We start from the raw sequence: 18,350 nt of genomic DNA, 5'->3' as shown, positions 1-18,350 counted from the left end.
CACACCCTGGTCGGTATCTCTTTACTCTCCTACCATTGGGTAGGAGATATAGAAGTATAGCCAGCCACACCAATAGGCTGAAGAACAGCTTCTATCCATGGGCTATCAGGCTCCTGAACGGGAAATAACTCTTATGTATGACTGACTTGTGAGGCCGGTGTGTTGTGCAATTACCTCACATGGTGTAATAAGATGGTGCGTTTGTTGTCACTGTGAGCTGTGGTGGTGGGGACACAAAGGGAGGCTCAGCCAATCTCAATGTATATATATTGTACTTTGACAATAAAGTTTCATTCATTTCATTCATTATTAAAAACAGATGAAAACTTGATTAGGAAACTACAGATTTCTGCTAAATTTAAAGATGGAAGAAGAAGAAGTAAAAAACAATGATAAAATGGGCAAAAAAGCATTGAATAATGTATAGACCTGGAAGACTGGCAGAAACTATGGGATAGAAATATCAGATTGAGTAAAGCAGTCTTATATAAAGAAAAATTGTATGTTTTATAGATGGCATATGACACCTAAGATTAGCAAAAATGTTTAAAAACACTTTGAATAATTGTTGGAAATGTAAACAAAGGCCAGGTACTTACTATCCTATCTGGTGGACATGCCCTAAAGCAAAAAAAAAAGTTTTGGGTTAAGATACATGCTTGGAAAAGATGACTAAAAGACAGATATAATTTAAGCCAGAATTGTTTTTGTTAGAAATATGAGGATCTAATTATGAGGAGAATGAATATTTATTATTGCATGTACTGACAGCAGCAAGAATAACATTTGCCCAATACTGGAAAAATGAAAACTTACCAACTGAAGAGATTTTAATTAAAAAGATCTTAGAATGTGCAGAAATTGATAGACTGACGTTAGAGATTAAAGAGAAGATTCAGTTTATTATAGAACAGGGGTGTCAAACTCAATTTCATTGAGGGCTGCATCAGCATTGCGGTTGCCCTCAAGAGGCCAGGTGGGTATGGCCAGGGTGGGTGTGGCCTACTGGGTGGGCGTGGCTAGAGTGCATATGGCCTACTGGGTGGGCATGGCCAGCTCTACATCATTTGCATCAAGGGTGCCTATGGGGGCCTGGGCAGGAGTGGCACAGATCTGGGGGTCTCTGGTAGGAGAGTCTCTAGGTCAGGGCCAAGGCAGTGGGGGCAGGTCCCTCACTGTTTCCAGGTTGGCTTCGCGGGCCACATGTAACCACTTCACAGGCTGGATCCGGCCCCCGGGCCTTGTGTTTGACATGTCTCCCATAGAACATGGGATAATTTTTACCAATGGTTAGGAAAATGAGAAATGAATGTGATATGTTATTTTGAATATATATTAGAAAGAAGACATGTATTAACTGATACTGTTTTTGATTATCGTTTATTACACTCTACAGTTATCTATTACTATATTAACTATTGTTAATTCAACATATCTACCTGGACAATAGCCTGTTTGCTAAAGAATGAAAATGTTATTGGGGGACAACCCCAGTGTTGATCCCAACCCTGTCCTGATCCCAACCCCAATCCTGATCCCTACCCCACCCTAAACGCTAATCCCTAACCCAATCCTATTTTACCCCTAACCCTGTAAAATTCAATAAAATCCTGTAAAAAAAAGATGATTTAAACCTGAAGAATCATTCACAGATTGGACATTTCAAATGTTAACTCCTCTGTGTAATATATGATGTATAAGATTAGACCTAATACTGAAATCTTTTCCAAAATCTGGGCGCTTTTACAATTTCGCTCCTGTATGTGTCCTCTGGTGTGTCACCAGACTGAAATTGTGGCTGTAACATTTCCCACAATCTGGACATTCAAAGGGTTTCTCTCCTGTGTGAGTCCTCTGATGTGTCACCAGGTGGGAAATCTGACAGAAACTTTTCCCACAAACTGGACACTCATGTGGTTTCTCTCCTGTGTGAGTTCTCTGGTGTGTCACCAGGTGGGAAGTCTGACTGAAACTTTTCCCACAATCAGGACATTCAAAGGTTTTGTCTCCTGTGTGAGTCCTCTGGTGTATCACTAGGCTGGAATTGTGGCTGTAACATTTCCCACAATCCGAACATTCAAAGAGTTTCTCTCCTGTGTGAGACCTTTGATGCGACATCAGGTTGAAATTCCGAGTGAAAGATTTCCCACAATCAGGACATTCAAAGGGTTTCTCTCCTGTGTGAGTCATCTGGTGAATCACAAGGCTAGAATTGTGACCGAAACTTTTCCCACAAACTGGACACTCATATGGTTTCTCGCCTGTGTGAGTCCTCTGGTGAGTCACAAGGATGGAATTCTGACTGAAATGTTTCCCACAATCAGGACATTCAAAGGGTTTCTCTCCTGTGTGAGTCCTCTGATGTGTCACCAGGCTCGAACTGAAACTGAAACGTTTTCCACAATCAGGGCATTCAAAGGGTTTCTCTCCTGTGTGAGTCCTTTGATGTGTCACCAGGTGCGAACTGCAGCTGAAACGTTTTCCACAAACAGGACATTCAAAGGGTTTCTCTCCTGTGTGAGTCCTCTGATGTGTCACTAGCTCATAATTACTGTTGAAACTTTTCCCACAATCTGAACATTCAAAGGGTTTCTTTCCTGTGTGAGTCCTCTGGTGTATCACCAGGTTGGAATTCTGACTGAAACTTTTCCCACAATCAGGACATTCAAAGGGTTTCTCTCCTGTATGTGTCCTTCGGTGTATCACCAGGCTGGAACTGTAGCTGTAACATTTCCCACAATCCGGACATTCAAAGGGTTTCTCGCCTGTGTGAATCCTCTGGTGTATCACCAGGCTGGATTTCTGCCTGAAACTTTTTCCACATTCAGGACATTCAAAGGGTTTCTCTCCTGTGTGAGTCCTCTGGTGTATCACCAAGTGGGAATTTTGACGGTACTTTTTCCCACATTCAGAACACTCAAAGGGTTTCTCTCCTGTGTAAGTCCTCTGGTGGTTTACTAGGTCTGAATTTCTAATAAAGCCTTTCCCACAAACTGGACACTCATACAGTTTCTCTCTTGTGTGATTCCTCTGGTGTCGCACAAGGTGGGAATTTGTAATGAAACTTTTCCCACACTCAGGACATTCAAAGGGTTTTTCTCCGGTGTGAGTCATCTGGTGTTTCTCCAGGTAGTAATTTACAGCAAAACATTTCTCAAAAACTGGACACTCCTATGGTTTCTCTCCCGTGTCAATTTGTTTGGTAAAGCATTTACCGCATTGGGAGCACTTGTAGGTCATCTGTTCTGTGTGGATCCTTTTATGAACCACAAGGGAAATATTCTGACCAAAGATTTTGTTACATTAGTTAGCATTTGTATGCCTTTTTTCCAATTTGGATCCTCTTCTACGTAATCAGCTATGCTTTTGCAATCTGTGCTTTATACCACAATAGTGAGATCTGTGGAGCTCTTCCACCAATGATATGCTGGAGGAAGTCAAAAATGTGTGTGGTCCCTTGTTTAGTGGTGCTTTGATTTCACCGTTTTCTTCCTTCCATTGGGAATTCTACATTACTGTCTGCCCTATTTGAGTGTCCAATTGACCTTTTCTTCCCCACTGACTTCCAGATATTTCCCACTTTTTCTAAATGGAAAAATGATCCTCTTTGCCTTGTCATGTAACCTATCCTTGTGTTCCACATACTCCACTATTTCCAGCTTGAAATCTTTTCTTGATTTACTCTTGCCTTTCGCCTGCTGGGATGGGAGAATTGTGTAATTTTCTGAAGGAAATGGAAAATATTTTGATTTCTGGCTTGATATGTTTTCCTTTTCAAAACTTATTCTCACTTCTCCAGAGTGCTCTTATTGCCATCCTCTTTGTCTGTAAGATTTCAAGAAAAGTGTAGGTTTAATTGTTGACACAATGCTTGCAGATGTGAAAAAAGGAAAAAAAACATACATTTAAAAAGCAAACATGCCACAATGCTAACCTCTTATATTAATTATGATTCATCAGATATTCCAGAGATCCAACTTCAAATATCCATTCAATCATGAAATTCCCTTGACTTGCATCAGTCATAAACGGTAAGCACTGCTATGGGTTATCATAAAATATATCTGGAAGTCTGGTGGATAGATTATACAACTGCAGATATATGGAAAGAGTAATAAAAATACATATACTATATCTATGTGGAAAATTCATGTTTTCAGCCTGAAGAAAAAAGACTACTGTCAAACCTTCTGAGCTAATTTTTAGAGGTGTGGGGGCTTTAATTGATAAAATGATGTCTAAAGCCTCTGCAAGATTTGAACATGGAACTCCTGGGTTGCAAATAAGGGCAGAAACTACTCTTCACAATCCCTCAGCTGACATCCCAATTGAAGTACCCCTCACTTAATGACTGCAATTGGGATTGGCATGTTGGCTATTAAGCAGCCCGATCATTAAGCATGACATTGGCATGATAGTGCCAACTTACAACTACTCCTCTGGACTTGTTAAGCAAATCACCATGGGTTGTTAAAGGCAATTTCACATGACTGTAGCTTGCAATTTCCTGCCGGTATACCCATTGATTTTGCTTGTCACAAGATAGCTGGGAAATCACCGATGGGTATTATGAATGTGGGATATTGCAGCCAAAATAAACATGCAACTATTGGCAGCATCCGAATTGGTGCAACTCCCTTTTCCTGCATTTTCACATTTACAAACTGTGAACAAATGGTAAATGAGGACTACTTATATAACTGAACTTCCTGAAAGGACTTCAATAGCTATTTTTTAAAAAGTGCTGGCTTAAGAACAGTTGAACCTCGTTAATACACACATGGGGTGCCAATACGAAATACAGTGCTTGTGAGCTACAAATGGAATTTAAAAAAATAAATAAAAATCCCAGAAAAAAAATAGTGGCAGATTCAATCTGACAATGTTGCCAAGAAAACAGCAGGTCCACAAGAGAATAATGAGAGTTGAAAGGGACCTCGAACGTCTTCTAGTCCAATCTCCTGCTTAGGCAGGAAACCTATATCATTCTGGACAAATGGCTGTCCAATGTCTTCTTAAAAACCTCCAGTGATGAAACACCCACAACGTCTGGAGGCAAGCTGTTTCATTAATTGTTCTCACTGACAGAAACTTTCTCCTAATTCTAGCTTGGATCTCTTTTTGATAAGTCTCCCTCTGTTGCTTCTTGATCTGGTCTACCACACTTTGGCAGACGGGTCAATCCCCTCTTCTATGTGACACTCCCTCCAATTTTGAAAGAGTGCCATCATTTAAACACAAACTCTCCATGCGGCATTTTAGTCCAACAACTGAAGCCTCTCTGCAGCCCAACCAATAAACTGGCTCTTCTGCACACCAGTCTCTGTTCCCCCAAATGCCCTGCAGGCAGTTATAGGAGCTCCCAGGCCTGTTTCTTGACCGGAAATTCTGTTCATCTTTCTGAATATTATCACAGAACCCCCTTGATCTCTTTGGAAAGCTGTTTGTAAAAAACTGTGAAGTGCTTCTTTTTCAGGGTAGATTATACAGACCTTAAAAGAACTAAAATTGAAAACCTCCACAGACAGGGCTGTTCACTGATATGAGCAGAGGGAAACAGGGACGCAGCAGTCACCAGAGAGGGAATCCGGGCTTGTAAGAGAGGCAGATTCAGGGGCTCCATCTCAAAGGAAGCCCACCTGGACAGGGCAGCCCATTGGCCAGGCCCACCTGGACGCCTCTCGGCTCCCCCTCACCCGCCTTCCAGACGCCATTCAGCTCTTCCTCCTCGCAGGGTCCCCGCCCTCCCCTCCAGCCTCGCTCCCTCCCAGCCCAGAGCTCCCCCCGTCCTCTCCCTCCTCCTCCTCCCCTCCAGGCACTGGCAGGCTGACCCTCCCCAGCAGCGAGAGGGGAACGTGGGAACGGGGGTGCCCAACCTTCCGGGAATCCCCGGGAGCCCCCAGGGGGGAGCCGGGCTGCGCCAAGAGGGGGGGCTGCGGGGCAGGAGGGGGGCTGTTCCTCTGCAGCTCTTCAGCGAGTCGCTCTGGGTCGTTCGAGGGAATTTCACGTGGCTGCGACTTGCAACCTCCTGCCAGCCTCTCCGGGGATTTTGCTTGGGAGAAGCTGGCTGGGAAAGTCACAAGCGGGGATGCGGCGACCCTCGTGAACGTGGAGCGGCTGGCAACGTCCGAACCGAGCAGCCCGACTCGCTCCCGGCTTCTCCTCCGAGCCGCCCCTCAACTCACCTGCCAGCCGCTGCTTCGACCCCGGGAAGAGCTCAAAAGCCCCGCCCCCCGCACGCCTCCTTCCTTCCCTTGAGTGACCCGGAAGAGGAAGATGCTCTGATCTTCTCCTCGCCTCCCATCCTTTCTAGCAATGCAGTACTCGATGGTTGCAACTCCTCTCACCTCCACCACAGACGCCGCTTTCTAGTCTCAGATGCCGCCTACCTGACCGACATCTCGCGATAGGAGGCCGAAAGTCACGCTTGTCCCGCCTCTGCCTTTGGCGTCTCTGCAGAAGGCACCCTGAGGAAACCTGGATGGAGTATTTTAAGTGCAGCAGTAATTCATCAGTAACGCTTGATGTGATCTTGATGCTATCCTTCTGCAGATGCAGAGTAGGACTGCATTCACTTTTTCTGCAGCTGCATCACATCGCTAGCTCCTACTTAGGTGATTGTCCACTGGCAGTCCTAGATCCCTCAGTTAGTGATGTTGAGAAAGATACAAACTTTTTTTTAAATTCCATTTATATCCCGCCCTTCTCCAAAGACTCAGGGCGGCTTACAAGCTTAGCAGTAGCCTTCATTCTATGTATATGCCTGCTTATTAGGGCTTTCACACACACCCCAAGCGGCATTATTACAAAGTCAGCTTATTGCCCCCAACAATCTGGGTCCTCATTTTACCTACCTGGGAAGGATGGAAGGCTGAGTCAACCTTGAGCCTGGTGGGACGCGAACCTTCGCTAATTGCAGGCAGCTGGTGTTACTTAAGGAGGCATTAGCCCACTGCTCCACCAAGGCTTCTATAATCTATAATCTTCTATAGATGCGCGTTTAGTTTTTCATGCCAAAGTGTAAAACCTCTTTTTTCACCGCTGAATTGCATTTTGCTCTAAAGAGCCCAGTGTTCCAGGTTTGGCTATTCCCCCCCCTTCTCTCCCTTCGTCTTAAATCATTTAGAATAATGAAATACGGTACAAACCTGGAAGCATGCTACCATATTGGTTCCCATCCACTTCTAGTCAAGTCACCCTCAGCTTACAACTATTTGTTTAGTGAACGCTTGAAGTTATGATGATCATGAAAACCGTGACCGCTTTTCATTCTTACAACTCTTGCAGCATCCCCGTGGTCATGTGATAAATTTCAGATGTTTGGCAGCTGCCGTGCACTTCTGACAGTTGTAGGGTCACGTGATCACCTTTTACAACCTTCTGACAAGGAAAACTAATGGGGAAGTCAGATTCACTTAACTCTGCGGAAAACATGATAAAATGGAGCAAAACTCACTCAACAACTGTCTTGCTTAGCAATGGAAATTTTGGGCTGTTTTAGTTGTATGTCAAGGACTACCTGTAATATCTTTTTGTCTTCATTCTTGCAGAGTCTAAATCTCGCTAGAGGGCTGAATAGCTCTGAGCAGCCTTCCCAATTTCCAGAGGAGGTAGATTATTCCCAGGCAGGCAAAACCCTCGGATGGCGCAAGTTAGCAGAAAGCCGATCTAAACATTCCAGCACTTTCTTAGGGGAGACTTTCAGTGGAGATCAAAACCTCTCTACACCCCAAATCTTTATGACTGATTTCCTGTGGCTCCCAAGGATTTAGGACAGGAAAGCACCATCAGGTGAGACGCTATAGGAGGGGCATCTACACTCCTGCCTGTCAGGGCTGCATCCAAGAGCACCCACCATGAAGCTTCATTCCTGAAGGAGGAAACTTTACATCTGCTGATGCGAAATGCCGATTACACTGGGGTCTGAGCCTGTTCCGTCGATACCTAGCCCATATTGATTGTTGACCCCTTTCCAGGAATGCGATCCCAACCAATTTTGTGGGACCGGGAATGTCAAATTTATTAAGTTGCAATTATGCCGGTGGCAGGAGGAGTTTGCTGGCAACCTGGTAATATAAAGTGTTTTATGCTGATTATACCTGGGTATGGTATCTGGATGGACAGTCATTCCTCGGGACTGAAAATCCACACATTTCCAGTCCCCACAATAGGTGCCTCTGCCGCAAGAGTCACGGTAGTCGGATCGTCGGGCGCATAGATACTTTTCATTGTTGGAGTAAGTTCGCCGCCATTCTAAAGATCCGCATGTACTGGCCCCTTCGTCCATGGCTCTGCACGCATCAAAGATGACAGATTGAGAAACCTCTTTGTTATAAAAATCATGACTAACCAGAAGAGCTGACCCTGCTTCAATTTTAATTGTGTATCGATGAGTGGGTCCCTTTGGATTGAAACATTGAATCTTACCAGCATCAATACAGATGGAGTATGATGTACCATTATAGGTGCATTGATGTGAAAGTTTGGTTTTGCAAGATAGGTGAGTGTGAAAAATCAATGTTCTAGTTATGAGGGTGCCTTGTTTGGTGGTTGCCATGCAAAGTTCACATTGTCCTTTAGTCTGAAGCACCGCGGTCGTATGAGTTGGTAATGTTAATGAAAAACCGATAAGAGTCACAAACCATATTGTCGTCTTTAGCGGGGTCCATAGTTGTTTTTGTGGAGGCATGATATGGGCGAACATGACGACCGGGGATCCACAGCACTTTGTCTGGAAGTTGAACAGCTGCGTAGCCTCTGCCCCAGGTGATAAGGTCTGCAGGGCCTTGCCAAATCAGGTCTGGAAGTTGTCGGTACCAAACCTGTGGCTTAGGGAGATCTGAAGAAGAAGAAGAAGAAAAATGCCGCTCTGCAGCTGTGGTTAAGGGATGGCCAGTCAAGTTTGAAAAGTTCAGAGTGTAGAGGCAAAGGTTAAGAATTTCTTGCACTGCTGGGAGGTTGGGGCTTCGTTTTCCCCCGTTCTGATTTTTATAGCGCTCTAAAGCATGTTTCAAGGTTTGGTTAGCTCTTTCCACCAAGGCTTGGCCTTGGCTATTATATGGAATTCCAAATTTGTGTGTGATTTGCCAATGATGACAAAATTCTGCCATGGCTTGACTGCTATAAGCAGGGCCATTATCTGTTTTGAGTTCTTTTGGACATCCCAGCACTGCAAAGGTCCGAATACAATGATTAATGACATGTTTGGTGGCTTCTCCCCTTTGGGGGGTAGCCATGATGAATCCTGAAAAGGTATCAATTGAAACATGCAAATACTTCCATGGGGCAAATGGTGCATATTGTGTGACATCCATTTGCCAAATTTGGCAAGGCTCCAATCCCCTTGGATTGACACCCATAGGGATTGCAGTGGCTTGTTGACTGCAGGTTGGACACTGCTGGCGAATTGCAATAGCTTCTGCAGCGGTGATGCCAAACTGCTTTTGCAAAGCTTTGGAATTTTGATGAAAATATGAATGACTTTCCCAGGGGGTGAGGGGTTGCAAAGAACAGGCTGAAGGTCCGGAGGCAGCCTGATCTGCAACATTGTTTCCCTCTTGCAAAAAACCTGGAAAAGGCTGATGACTAGGAATGTGAGCGACAAAAATAGGATGTTGGCGTTCAAAAAGCAAATTTTGCAAGGTTAAAAAAAGTTGTAACAAATCTGGTTGAATGGATGGGGATAAATAAGATCCATAAATCACTTGAATTGTGTGATAAACATAAAAGCTATCCACAATAAGATTCAAAGGTTGAAAGGAAAAAAGTTGACAAGCCAAAATTGAAGCAGCCAGTTCAGCTTTTTGAGCTGACCGCTGGGGTGTTGTTTGCTTGGTTCTCCATTGACCATTTTCCAACCAGGCACAGGCGCCACACTCCTTGCTCCCATCTGCAAAAACTGTAACAGCCGAATGTAAGGGGTGAGGAGACAAGGGTGACAACCAGGCAATGGGTACAGTGCGAACAATTTGCAAACGATAATCGGGTGGTGGGTGGCAAGAAACCTTGCCATGCCAATCAGCTAAGGAAAATTGCAATTCACTTGAGGTTTGAAAAAATGATTCCCAAATTTGCAAAGACATAGGCACAAAAAGAGTGTCTATCTCCAGCCCAATCAAGGCTTTCGTTCGGTGACAGATTTTAAAAATCAATTGAGCCAATTGTGCTTCTCTGGTTAAAACAGAAACTTTGGGCGTGTGGGATAAATGAATCCACTCCAAAATTTTCAATTGGTTAAACAATAGCAACATTCGACTCCCATCATGCAACATCTACCTCTCACTTTCTACTACTTCCCATGTTTCTCCCTATCCATATTTCTATAGTACATTCTTGTTCCTTCAGCATTCTAAGGCTTGTGTTAAGGCATACAATTCATGCATGCAATTCACAAATCTGTGCAAACCAACTTAAAAACCACTTTTCTGTTTCTCCCTTCTATTATCCATTCATTCACTGCCCTTCTGCCATTCTGGCCTAACTTCTGTCTTTTTTGCTTTCACAGCTTCTATCAACTTTTGCTTGAGCCAACTGTTTCTCTTAGCTATTAATCAATCCTCTACATTTCTCTTCTCCAAAAGTATTGAAGATTCCATAATCATATTTGGATTCAGTGTATCTTTATTAACAATCTCAGAACCTGTTGTAAGGCATAAAATCCACAGGTTAGTGCTGATTAAGGGAGGGAAATTCTCCCAGATATCACCTTCTATCAATGTGTCCTGCACACAGACACAAAAACATCAAAAACAAAAAAACAAAAACAAAAAACAACTCCACAAAAAGATCAGAGTAATTTCTTTTGGGTGATGTTTAACTAAAACTCAAAGAATTCCAAAAAACTTGTCCAACAAAGAATCTCTCCTCTTTCGAGTAAAAAAAATTGCAAGCTGAAACTGCAAGAGTGGGCATCAAGTTTCACATCCACCCCCCTTCTCAGACTGGAATTCTAAGCAGAGAAAAAAATGGTTAAAAGGACCAGCCACCCCCCCTCCTTCTGGCTGTCTCTCCCTTTCTCACTCTTAAAGTAACACAGCGGGGTTGGGGGGGAGTAAAAGAAACTTTACAAAAATCTCACCACCAAAAAAATAAAAAATAAAAATAGTTTGCTCTCCTTTACATGCATTTACTCTCACACATCATCCATGGCTTTTACAACAATAAAATCTGCAGTTTTGAGGGCTAACACACTCACATTTACATATCAGCAAATTAACTCATTCACTTCCATTCTGACTGCTTGCATAAACAATTTCACATACAAAAATTTCATTTCATACTTTCTCCAGACAAACCATACATTGTTAAATAAGGCCTTTTTGTTTGGTGGTATCAGAGAGGATTTTGACCCTCTTCCAAGTCTTGGAAATAACACAGAACAACACAGACAGACATATATACACAGATACTATTAAAACAACATTTATTTAGACATATGGCTTGTCCTATGAGAGACGAGAAAAATCATGAGGTGATTCCAACCGAACATGGTTTCTATAGGGCCCTTTAACCATCTCCTATTTTTCTCACCATTCCAAGTCCAAGCTTAATGTTCCAAATGTCCATATATATATATATAAAACAAAACAAAACACACATATCAATTTGGGGTTTTAGGCCAAAACAATAGTCCAAAAAGCTAGATTAAAAGAAAAAGATAGAAGAAAAACTTAGTTTTATTTCTTTGATTTTTCTTTTCTTTAGGTTTACAACAACAACTACTTTCCTATTTTTTGATTTGGTAGACCAGATTTCTCAATTTAATGGGAAGCTAGATCTCAGACAACTCCAGGCAGTTGAAATCAACAGGCGCGCCCCTGGACTTTACTGAGAACAGCTCGCCCCAAGAGGCTCTTTCAAGCCCCACATTTGGTCGCCAAGATTGTGAGACATGCGTTTAAATAATCAGCAAGAGTGGCATTTGGCATGGCAATAATTGATTTTAACAATTTTTTACAGTCTTCATTAGCATTTTCATAAGCCAATTTTAACAGGAGTTCATTTCGGGCATATTCATTGTCTATTTGCCTTGTTATTTCTTCCTGCAGTCTATCCACAAAGTCTGAATAAGCCTGATTGGGATCTTGATAAACTTTTGCAAAAGAAAAGACATTTTAGCTTTTCCCTGAGGATATCTTGTGGAAAGCTGCTAAAGCCCCTTCCTGTATCAAATTAAAAGCCTCCCTTGGGCTTTGAGCCTGTTGGTCATTTGTAACTAATTGTCCTGTGCCAAATAATTGATCCCTATCTACCCCTTGAGGTAATCCAGCAAGAATTTTTTTCTATATTTCTTTTTTATACTCAGATTCCCAAACTACATATTGTGAAGGTGTCAATATCATGTGTGCAATGGACTTCCAGTTCCTCCAGCTGCCAGAGCTGGTTAGATGTTTACTGGATAGCAAGACAAATCTCCCAATGTTAGCTGTCCTGATCGGGCGGCTTGTCTAACAGAATTTGCCACCATTCCTTCTTAGGATAATTGTTAATTGCTTCTGGCAGAGCCTGAGGGGCACTGGGAGCTGCAGCTGAGGTGCCCTGCTGAGTTTCTCCCGGCTGAGTAGGTTCCTCATAAGGAGGGGGAGCCGGAGAAACGGAAAAGGCTTCTTTAAGTCCCTTTTCGTGAATCCACAAACTTTCCATTAAGACTCGCCAGGCTGTTAACATTTTTGGAGGTGCTCGAGGAGGTTCGTGGAGCCATTCTCCAATTTTTCTCCAAGTCCCTGTTTTCAACGAGCCCTTTTCCGGATAAGCCGGAGTATTTTCCCAAATATATTCCATTAAAGCAATCAACTCCTTTTTTGAAACTGCTGGTAATTGTTTGCCACTACTTTTAAGTAAAATATTAGAAGTTCTGACTATTTCCTCAAGCTCTTTCAGGTGCGCTGCCTGTTGCTTAGAAAATTTGTTCCCCATACTCACGAATGGATCGTCGTCTTCACGAGGCGAGATCGTGTGCACAGCCTATTCCAGGCGATGAGTATGGAGACCGTCAGAGACGTATCCACTCGCAGCAGATCACGTCGGGATGCTGGGAACCCGTTGCTTGAAGCAGCCGGGTTGCTGGGAACCTGTTGCTGGGAACCTGCTGCTAGTGAACAGCCAGGTTGAGCACGGCCACCATCGGGTGAATGAGGATGGACGGCTGAAGACGTATTCCGCAGAATCATGTCGGGGTCACCAGTTGTGGGTTTTTCGCACCCGGCGGGCTCCTCATGAACTTGCCAATGAATGAAGACACATCTCTCTCAGCTTTCTCGGGATGAGGGCCCAGACCGAAGTCCCAAGCTCTCTTTTATTGAGATACCAGCAACGCATCAGCAACAAGCAATTAGCAACAAACAATTATCTAAGCGTTCTGCTATCCATGAAGCAGTTATCTTAAGATTGCAAATGGTTACATCTCAGCCATGCACTAAGCAATTATCTTAAGGTTATAAATCAGCTACATATCTGTATGGAATGTCTTTGTTCTTGTTACTTTCTTGTACGTGTTCCAACGGGGGTGTCCGTCTGCACGTAGCAAGGTCATCTGATTTTTGGTAAACTGCAACTTATGCACAGAAACGAAACTTATTTCTGCCCTGAGCCAGACCTGCGCCATTTTATGTGAGCCTAAGGTGGAAATATGACAGGTTTCCTACATCTCTCCTTACTTCTACGTTAGATCTCATTTTAATAAGCTTCCACCCATTACTTCTTGTCCTAAACTTCCACCCAATACTACTTATCCTGCCCTCAGGTGCCCTAGAGAGTAAGTCAATCCCCTCTTCTTGGTGACAGCCCCTCAAGTACTGGAATACAGCTATCATGTCCCTCAAGTATGATTTCCTTTGGTAGCCTAGATATACCAAGCTCCCACAACTGATCACCATGTGATTTAGTGTCCAGACCCTTTATCATCTTTACCGCTCTTCTCTGCACAATTTCCAGGGCTTCAACAACATTTCGTATAGTGGTGACCAAAACTGGACACAGTATTCTAACTTTTCCAACAATCTGGACACTCACATGATTTCTTTTCTCTGTGAGTCCTTTGGTGTTTCACCAGGATGAAATTGTGACTGAAACTTTTCCCACAATGACATTCAAAACGTTTCTATCCCGTGTGAGTCCTCAGGTGTTTCAGCAGGCTGGAATTGTCACTGAAACTTTTCCAACAATCAGGACATTCAAAGGGTTTCTCTCCTTTGTGAGTCTTCTGATGTTTTACGAGGTTGGAATTGTGAGTGAAACTTTTGCCACAATCTGGACACTCATACGGCTTCTCTCCTGTGTGAGACCTCTGGTGTATTACCAGGCTGAAATTCTCACTGAAACCTTTCCCACAATCAGGACATTCAAAGGGTTTCTCGCCTGTGTGAGTCCTCTGATGTATCACCAGGCTAGAATTCTGACTGAAATGTTTCCCACATTCAGGACATTCAAAGGGTTTTTCTCCTGTGTGAGTTCTCTGGTGTTTCACCAAGCTGGAATTGTGACTGAAACTTTTTCCACATTCAGGACATTCAAAGGGTCTCTCGCCTGTGTGAGTTCTCTGGTGTATCACCATGTTGAAATTCTGACTGAAATGTTTTCCACATACAGGACATACAAAGGGTTTTTCTCCTGTGTGAGTTCTCTGGTGTTTCACCAAGTTGGAATTGTGACTGAAACTTTTTCCACATTCAGGACATTCAAAGGGTCTCTCTCCTGTGTGAGTCCTCTGGTGTCTCACCAGGTGGGAATTTGCAGTGAAACGTTTTCCACAAACTTGACACTCATACAGTTTTTCTCCTGTATGAATTCTCTGGTGTGTCATCAAATCAGAACGGTAACTGAAAGTTTTCCTACACTCTGGACACTCATACGGTCTCTCTCCTGTGTGAGTCCTCTTGTGTATCACAAGAGTACAACGGTAACCAAAACTTTTCCCACACTCTGAACACACACATGGTTTTTCCCCTGTGTGAGTCCTCTGGTGTTTCACCAAGTGGGAATTTGTAATGAAACCTTTCCCACAAACTGGACACTCATATGGTTTCTCTCCTTTGTGAATCCTCTGGTGGTTTACCAGGTTAGAACTCTTCTTGAAACCTTTCCCACAATCAGGACATTCAAAGGGTTTCTCTCCTGTGTGAGTCCTCCGGTGTATCACTAGACTGGAAGTTTGACTGAAACCTTTCCCACAATCAGGACATTCAAAAGGTTTCTCTCCTGTGTGAGTCCTCCGGTGTACCACCAAGTTGGATTTCTGACTGAATCTTTTCCCACAATAAGAACATTCAAAGGGTTTCTCTCCTGTGTGAGTCCTCTGGTGTATCTCCAAGTTGGCATGCTTGATAAAGCATTTACCACATTGGACACACTTATAAGGCATCTGTCCTGTGTGGGTCCTTTTATGAATCACAAGGGAGCTATTTTGATCAAGGACTTGTTACATTTGTAGCATTTGTATGGCTTGTTTCCTGTCTGGATCTTCTTGTGCATAATCACCTATGCTTTATTTAGTGATGCTTTGATTCAAGCTGTTTTCTTCCTCCCAGTGCAAGTCCTGTATTGCTGTCTGGCCTATTTCAGTATACAATTGACCTTTTCTCCCGCACTGACTTCCAGATATTTCCCTCTTTTCCTGAACGGAAAAATAATCCCATTCACCTTTTCATGTAATGCAGTTCCACATACTCTTTTTCCAGCTTGAAATGTCTTCTTGATTTTCTCTTGTTTTTCACCTCCTGAGAAGGGAGAATTGTGTAATTTTCGGAAGGAAATCTGGCTTGATTTACTTTTCTTTTCAAAAATTATTCTCAGTTGTCTGGAGTGCTCTTATTGTCATCTTCTTTGTCTATAAGGTAAAGAAAAGTATAACTTTTTTTATATAGTGCTTACAAATGTGAAAAAAAGAGAAAAGGTATACATTACTTTTAAAAAGGAAACATGGTAAATGCTAAAGTAACCTCTTACATAAAACATGATTCATCAATTATTACAGAGATTTTAGAGATGTGGGGGCTTTAACTGATGAAATGATGCCTAAAGCCTCTGCAAGATTTGAAGCACTGATTTTGCCCATGGAAATCTTCAGCTCCAAGTAAGGGCAGAAAATGCTCTCCACAACCCCTCTGCTGACATCCCAGCCTGGCATCTGTGTCACTAAGTGGCCTGATCATTAAGCATGATATCACATTATAGAGCCAACTTATATCAGTTCCTCTGCAGTTGTTAAACAAATCACCATAGGTTGTTAAAGGCAATTTTACATGACTGTGGTTTGCAATTTCCTGTCAGTATACCCATTGATTTTTGCTTGCTGGGAAGGTTACAAATGGGGGTCATGAGTGTGGGATGTTGTGGCCGTCATAAATGTGCAACGGTTGGCAGCACCCGAATTGGTGCAACTCCCTTTTCCTGCATCTTCATAACCATGGGCTCAGTGAACAAGTGGTAAATGAGGACTACCCCTACAACTGAACATCCCAAAAGGTCCCCAATAGCTTTTTTTTTTGAAAAGTGCTATTTCATCACAGTTGAACCTTGTTAATACATGGATGGGGTGCCTATAGCACATACTATGCTTGTTGGCTAGGTATGTTAGTAAAAAAACAAAAATCAAAGATGAGACCAGTGGCAGATCATTCTGATATTGTTGGGGGGGGAAACAAAAAACAGGTCCACAAGAGAATAATGGGAGTTGAAAGGGACCTCGGAGATCTTCTAGTCCAATCTCATTTAGGTAGGAAACTTATATCATTGTGGACAAATGGTTACCCAATTTCTTCTTAAAAACCTCCAATGATGAAACACCCACAACGTCTGGAGGCAAAATGTTTCATTAATTGTTCTCATTGACAGGAACTTTCTCCTAATTCTAGTCTCCATCTGTTACTCCATCTGTTACGCACAGGTCAATTGCCTCTTCTATGTGACAGTCCCTCCAATTTTGAAAAAGTGCCATCATTCAAACACAAACTGTCCATGGGGCATTTTAGTCCTCTCTGCAGCCCAACCAATAAACTGGCTCTTCTGCACACCAGTCTCTGTTCCCCCAAATGCCCTGCAGGCAGTTATTGGAGCTCCCAGGCCTGTTTCTTGACCGGAAATTCTGTTCATCTTTCTGAATATTATCACAGAACCCCCTTGATCTCTTTGGAAAGCTGTTTGTAAAAACAGTGGAAAGCTTCTTTTTCAGGGAAGATTACACAGCTCATAAAATAACTAAAATTAATATTGAACGACTCTGCAGACAGGGCTGTTCACTGATATGGGCAGAGAGAAACAGGGACGCAGCAGTCACCAGAGGGGGAATCTAGGCACGTAAGAGGGAGATTTAACAGCTCCATCTCAAAGGAAGCCCACCTGGACAGGGCAGCCCATTGGCCAAGCCCACCTGGACGCCTCTCGGCTCTCCCTCACCCGCCTTCCAGACGCCATTCGGCTCCTCCTCGCAGGGTCCCCGCCCTCCCCTCCAGCCTCGCTCCCTCCCAGCCCAGAGCTCCCCCCGTCCTCTCCCTCCTCCTCCTCCCCTCCAGGCACTGGCAGGCTGACCCTCCCCAGCAGCGAGAGGGGAACGTGGGAACGGGGGTGCCCAACCTTCCGGGAATCCCCGGGAGCCCCCAGGGGGGAGCCGGGCTGCGCCAAGAGGGGGGGCTGCGGGGCAGGAGGGGGGCTGTTCCTCTGCAGCTCTTCAGCGAGTCGCTCTGGGTCGTTCGAGGGAATTTCACGTGGCTGCGACTCGCAACCTCCTGCCAGCCTCTCCGGGGATTTTGCTTGGGAGAAGCTGGCTGGGAAAGTCACAAGCGGGGATGCGGCGACCCTCGTGAATGTGGAGCGGCTGGCAACGTCCGAACCGAGCAGCCCGACTCGCTCCCGGCTTCTCCTCCGAGCCGCCCCTCAACTCACCTACCAGCCGCTGCTTCGACCCCGGGAAGAGCTCAAAAGCCTCCAGCACGCCTTTTTCCTCCCCTTGAGTGACCCGGAAGAGGAGGTTGCTCTGATCTTCTCCTCGCCTCCCATCCTTTCTAGCAATGCAGTACTCGATGGTTGCAACTCCTCTCACCTGCACCACCAACGCCGTTTTCTGGTGGCAGATGCCGCCTATCTGACCGACATCTCGCGATAGGAGGCCGAAAGTCACGCTTGTCCCGTCTCTGCCTTTGGCGTCTCTACAGAAGGCACCCCGAGGAAACCTGGATGGAGTATTTTAAGTGCAGCAGTAATCCATCAGTAACGCTTCATGTGATCTTGATGCTATCCTTCTGCAGAGGCAGAGTAGGACTGCATTCACTTTTTCTGCTGCTGCGTGGCATCGCTAGCTCCTGCTTAGGTGATTATTACCCACCCCCCCCCCCCGTAGATAGGGCTCGCAACTTGGG

The 18,350-nt window shown here is 44.1% G+C and overlaps 2 protein-coding genes across 2 annotated transcripts in view; both read right to left on the bottom strand.

The window, feature by feature from the left end:
• The window catches only part of LOC308664077 (uncharacterized protein), a 102,625-nt gene that overhangs the window by 38,118 nt on the left and 46,157 nt on the right, over window positions 1-18,350 (bottom strand). The gene's annotated exons all lie outside the window — the stretch shown is intronic.
• LOC308664092 (uncharacterized protein) lies at window positions 1,387-6,210 on the bottom strand. The gene is made up of 2 exons (XM_081321087.1): window positions 6,186-6,210; window positions 1,387-3,825 (listed from the first exon to the last, which is right to left on the bottom strand). The coding sequence occupies exon 2, from the start codon at window positions 3,112-3,114 to the stop codon at window positions 1,744-1,746; it is 1,371 nt and encodes a 456-aa protein (XP_081177213.1). The 5' UTR covers window positions 3,115-3,825; window positions 6,186-6,210; the 3' UTR covers window positions 1,387-1,743.

Source organism: Vipera berus, assembly GCF_964194415.1.
Source record: "Vipera berus genome assembly, chromosome: 2".
Classification (NCBI taxonomy): domain Eukaryota; kingdom Metazoa; phylum Chordata; class Lepidosauria; order Squamata; family Viperidae; genus Vipera; species Vipera berus.
This window is presented reverse-complemented; position numbering and strand designations above follow the sequence as displayed.